Source organism: Fukomys damarensis, unplaced genomic scaffold (genome assembly GCF_012274545.1).
Source record: "Fukomys damarensis isolate Sample0158 unplaced genomic scaffold, DMR_v1.0_HiC HiC_scaffold_20, whole genome shotgun sequence".
Taxonomy (NCBI): domain Eukaryota; kingdom Metazoa; phylum Chordata; class Mammalia; order Rodentia; family Bathyergidae; genus Fukomys; species Fukomys damarensis.
Genome location: NW_022900932.1, coordinates 1,460,331 through 1,465,609, shown reverse-complemented (window position 1 = coordinate 1,465,609; position 5,279 = coordinate 1,460,331). Strand labels below are relative to the sequence as shown.

Here is a 5,279-nt window from a genome sequence, read left to right as displayed (position 1 = left end):
ACCGCAGGGCGCCCCCCGGGATTCACCTGCCGCTGCCCTGAGGTGAGAGGGTCCTGCCCGTGGAAAGGCAAGAAGGCGCGGGCTGGAGTCCGGGGACAGGGCGTAGGGGGCCTGGGGTGGACCTCAGACGTGGGGCGTTCATCACAAGCCCTGTGCTACGTTCACGTTGGTTTATGCCTGGTCTATTATTCTATCATAGAACACCTGTGAACCTAACCTAAGAATTACAAATTAATAACTCCACCTACTTCCATTCTCTTCCTCTATTCCGTTATCCCCGGAGAGGAAAAGGAAGGCACAATCCTATCTATTGCCAAGGATTAAAATAGCGATATTTCAACTCTGTGGACAGCGCAGTCTTCTGGACCTGCACTGTGGTGGGACAGTTTGTCAGGTGTTCAGAGGTGTGGCTCCTCCGTTCTTAACATAGTGCATCATTATGAGTTTCTGGGGAGCATGTCAACATCCACGAAACGATGAACTGGATGTGCTCCACAGCCATTAGATACATGATCCGGGCCCTCTGCGCTGTCTTGCCCCAGAGTCAGCTTGAGGGGAGCAGGTAGAATAACTCAAGGATTAAAATAGCGATATTTCAACTCTGTGGACAGCGCAGTCTTCTGGACCTGCACTGTGGTGGGACAGTTTGTCAGGTGTTCAGAGGTGTGGCTCCTCCGTTCTTAACATAGTGCATCATTATGAGTTTCTGGGGAGCATGTCAACATCCACGAAACGATGAACTGGATGTGCTCCACAGCCATTAGATACAGGATCCGGGCCCTCTGCGCTGTCTTGCCCCAGAGTCAGCTTGAGGGGAGCAGGTAGAATAATGGGAGGTCCTTCCCCAACCTCTCTCCTCCCCACCCCAGGGTTTCGAAGGCCCCACCTGCAGCCACAGAGCTCCTAACTGTGGCCTCCACTACTGCCACCACGGGGGCCTGTGTCTGCCCGCCCCTGAGCCCGCCTTCCCACCCCGCTGTGCCTGCCTCAACGGTTTCGGGGACCCTGACTGCCTGACCCCACCGGCTTCTCAAGGCTGTGGTCCCCCGTCCCCCTGCCTGCACAATGGAAGCTGCTCAGAGACCCCAGGGCTGGAGGGCCCAGGCTTCCGGTGCTCCTGCCCCCCGGGCTCCCCAGGGCCCCGGTGCCAGAAGCCTGGAGCCAAGGGCTGTGAGGGCAGAGGCGGAGACGGGGCCTGTGACGTGGGCTGCAGCGGCCCGGGAGGAAACTGGGATGGAGGAGACTGCGCCCTGGGCGTCCCCGACCCCTGGAAGGGCTGCCCCTCCCACTCCCAGTGCTGGCTTCTCTTCCGAGACGGGCAGTGCCACCCACAGTGCGACTCTGAAGAGTGTCTATTTGACGGATACGACTGCCAGCCCCCTCCAACCTGCACGTGAGCCGGAACCCACCCTTGAATGAGGGTGGCCACAGCCTCAGGCTCCAGGGGTTCCACCCTAACAGCCATTGCTGAGTAGGTGTAGAAGACTCTGGATTGCAACCCAGAGCAAGGGGGCGGCACCAATATTTCACGGAGGTACAACCTCTACCCGGGCTCCTGAGAGTTCTGGGGCTTGGGGTGCAAGCCCCATCGCCACGGAGAACCTCGCCAGCTCCCCTAAGGGAAAGGGGCCCTGAGCTCTCGTGGGAGAGAGGAGAGGTGGGAGGGCAGCACGAGGGTGTCTTGGGGAGATGGGTATCAGTAGACACCAGGGTCTCTGGGCCACCACCCAGGGCTGCAGCTGTCCCCACTTAGCAACCAGTGCCCTGGAGGCCAGGCAATGTCGGGAATTGTCTCAGGGTGCAGGGGGGTCCCACCTGGGGGTCCTGAGTCCCCCTCTCCTCACCCCACAGTCCAGCCTACGACCAGTATTGCCGAGACCACTTCCACAACGGGCACTGCGAGAAGGGCTGCGACACAGCACAATGCGGCTGGGATGGGGGCGACTGCAGGCCTGAAGAGGGGCAGCCGTACCGGGCGCCCTCCCTGGCCCTGCTGGTGGTGCTGAGCCCCCTGGCCCTGGACCAGCAGCTGCTTCACCTGGCCCGGGTGCTGTCCCTGACCCTGAGGGTGGGGCTGTGGGTGAAGAAGGATGCGGATGGCAGGGACATGGTGTTCCCCTACCCCGGGCCCCGGGCTGAGCAGGAGCTGAGGAGGACCCGCGAGCCTTCACCTCCTGAGAGAGCAGCCCCTCAGCCCCAGCCGCTGGGTGAGGAGACGGACTCACTAAGCACCGGGTAAGAAGGGAAGTGGGGAGCCAAGCCCTAGACCCTTTAGTGAGGCAGGGAGAAGGGAGCCAGGCTCGGGCACTGAGACCTCTGAGGTGCCTCCCCCCAGGTTTGTGGTGGTGATGGGTGTGGATCTGTCCCGCTGTGGCCCTGAGCACCCTGCATCCCGCTGCCCCTGGGACCCTGGGCTCCTGCTCCGCTTCCTGGCTGCGATGGCCGCGGTGGGGGCCCTGGAGCCCCTGCTGCCCGGCCCTCTGCTGGCTGCCCATCCGAACACAGGCACAGGTAGGCAGCCCTGTCCCTTCCCTTCCGAGTTCTCACACCAGCAAGGGCAATAAAGATCAAAATTTCAGAACGGGATCCTGGTACCCGAACCACTCCGAGGTCTTTCCCTCCTCAGCTCTGAGACTCTTTCTCGATCTGCTCATGGTCCACTAGTTCTCAAGTCTCTTTCATTTCCCTAAGTACTTACCCTAACCTCTGACGGTGGCAAGAAACCTTGGGTTCTAGTTTATCTTCTTTACCGGACAAGGGTATCTGGTTATCTCTCTGTATCACACAGACCACAGTGCATGAAAGAATAGCTTAGTATCAAGCTTACTATATGCCTTGCATATATGATTATTATCCTCATTTCCCAGATGGGGACACTGAGGCAAAGAGAGGTCACTGTTCTTGCCCAAGGGCCTCACGAGAATAACCGGTCTCACCAAGAATGGCCCATCCCTGTGTCTCCAAGCAGCTCGCCCTGCTGACCGGCTCCCCTGGCCTGTGCTGTGCTTGCCTGTGGCCGGGGTGCTTCTCCTGGCCCTTGGGGCTCTCCTGGTACTTCAGCTCCTGCGGCGTCGACGACGAGAGCACGGTGCCCTCTGGCTGCCTCCGGGTTTCATCCGAAGGCCTGGGACGCAGCAGGCTCCCCGTCGCCGCAGGCCTCCCCTGGGCGAGGACAGCATTGGCCTCAAGTGAGAGTGAGGAGGGAGCAGGCTGGGGCAGGGAGCCTCTCCCACCGGGATGGGATGCTCAAAGCCAGAAGTGATCCAACACGCTGCTGCGGAAGTGGAAAATAAGGTGGGGGGGCAGGGAGGCTGCTGAAACCTTGGAGATCCTCACCAGGCTAACCTGGGAAACCTCCACACCCCGCTCCCAGGTCGCTGAAGCCGGAGGCAGAAGCCGAGGACAGTGGCGTGGTTATGTGCACAGGCCCCGAGGAGGGAGAGGAGGTAACAAGTGAAAGGCCAGGCAGGAACTGTATGGAGGGAGATGAAGTGGTGGGGGCCTTCACTGATCCTCGCTCTTGCCCCAAGGCTGAAGAAATGGCCCCACCTCCCAAGTGCCAGCTCTGGCCACTGAGCTGTGGCTGTGGGGAGCTCCCTCAGGTAGCCATGCTGACCCCTCCTCAGGAGTCTGAGGCGGAGGCCTCCGACACAGACACCTTCGGACCTGGTACGTAAGCCAACCCAGACCGAGAAGGGGAAACAGACCCTCCCTGTGGCCCTCTATGAAGCAGCAAGTCCTTCCGCGTCAGAACAGGGACATGTTAGCCCTTCAACAGTGGTTCTCGAAGTCTGGTCCTCAGCAGCAACAGTACCTGGGAACTGCTAGAAATGCACATTCTTGGGCTCCACTGTAGAGCTATGATTCGGAACTTGAGAAGGTGAACAATCTGTTTTGTTACTGTTTTGTTTTCAGTACTGAGGATCCAACCTAAAGCCTTCCCACTGAGCTACATCCCCAGCCCTTTTTGTACGTACAGTATTTCAAGAGTCTCACTAAGTCACTAAATTGCCCTGGCCAGGCTACAATTGGGATCCTCCAGCCTCAGCTTCTCCAAGTGCTATGATTATAGGTGTGCACCAGCATGCCAGGCTGCTGTTTTAAGCCCTCCAGATGAGTCTAGCCCCAACTCAAGTTTGAGAACCACTGCTCTAGAGTGTTAAGAGAATTGAGGCCTTTCTTGTCCCTTTCAAGGATAAACTAAAGCTCAAAGGAGTCAGAAAGTCACTTGGTGATACCTCCAGCTGATTCACCGAGCTTCCCTGTCCTGTCCTCCCTCCTGCATCCTTCTGAATGACCAGACTCATTCTGACCCACAGATGGGGTGACACCCCTGATGCCAGTAGTCTGCTGCGGGAGAGTGGAGTCTAGGACCTTCCAGGGAACCTGGCTAGGGAGCCCTGAGCCCTGGGAACCGCTGCCAGGGGGAGTCGCCTGTCTCCAGGCTCACACCACAGGCACCGGGGAGACACCCCTGCACCTGGCTGCCAGGTTCTCCCGGCCAACTGCTGCCCGCCGCCTCCTGGAGGCCGGAGCCAATCCCAATCAGCCAGACCGGGCAGGGCGCACCCCACTTCACACTGCTGTGGCTGCTGACGCTCGGGAGGTCTGCCAGGTCAGCACTCACTGGGGTCCCTGAAAGGAACCGGGGAGCACGCAAGTGAAACCGGGCAAAAGCATGGGGGGGGGTAACAAGGAGGAAACCAGCCGTACTGGGGACCTGAAAGAGAAGATGACTGAATAAGGACAAGGAAGGGGGTTAAAAATCTGAGGGACCCGAGTCCAGTCCGGGGTTCCCCCGAGGTCACAGGCCCTGTCTCCAGCTCCTGCTCAGCAGCCGGCAGACTGCAGTGGATGCTCGAACTGAAGACGGGACCACACCCTTGATGCTGGCCGCGAGGCTGGCTGTGGAAGACCTGGTGGAAGAACTGATTGCAGCCCGAGCAGACGTGGGAGCCAGAGATAAATGGGGTACAGGGGCCGCTAGAGCTCAGGCCATGGGGTGAGACGGGCCCGAAGGACTGCAGCGGCTCGGGCGTCCCGTCCCACACTGCTGTCAGGGTGGCAGCGAGCTTCCCCGTCACTCTACACACACCACCCCAGGCCACAGCGAACAGGGATGGAGGGGGTCTCCCGGTCCCCCGACGCCAGAACAATGCCCATTGTCCCTCCGCGTGCCAATGACGTCACCAGGGCAACGCTTCCGGCGGGCGGTCGCCAGGGCAACGCTTCCCGCCTCTGAGGGATCCGAGGAGCCCTTCTCCCAAGGCCCGAACCCG

The 5,279-nt window shown here is 59.9% G+C and overlaps 1 protein-coding gene across 1 annotated transcript in view; it reads left to right on the top strand.

Annotated features, from left to right (window-relative positions):
• Notch4 (notch receptor 4) overlaps positions 1 to 5,273 on the top strand; it is a 17,676-nt gene extending 12,403 nt beyond the window's left edge. Inside the window, exons 21-29 of the mRNA XM_033766600.1 lie at positions 1 to 42; positions 870 to 1,393; positions 1,852 to 2,235; positions 2,336 to 2,511; positions 2,969 to 3,188; positions 3,374 to 3,446; positions 3,531 to 3,669; positions 4,320 to 4,615; positions 4,824 to 5,273. The exon at positions 1 to 42 is cut by the window's left edge and continues 96 nt beyond it. Coding sequence (XP_033622491.1) covers positions 1 to 42; positions 870 to 1,393; positions 1,852 to 2,235; positions 2,336 to 2,511; positions 2,969 to 3,188; positions 3,374 to 3,446; positions 3,531 to 3,669; positions 4,320 to 4,615; positions 4,824 to 5,006 — 2,037 coding nt within the window. The 3' untranslated portion in view covers positions 5,007 to 5,273. The remainder of the gene's footprint in view (positions 43 to 869; positions 1,394 to 1,851; positions 2,236 to 2,335; positions 2,512 to 2,968; positions 3,189 to 3,373; positions 3,447 to 3,530; positions 3,670 to 4,319; positions 4,616 to 4,823) is intronic.
• The last annotated feature ends 6 nt before the right edge of the window (positions 5,274 to 5,279 follow it).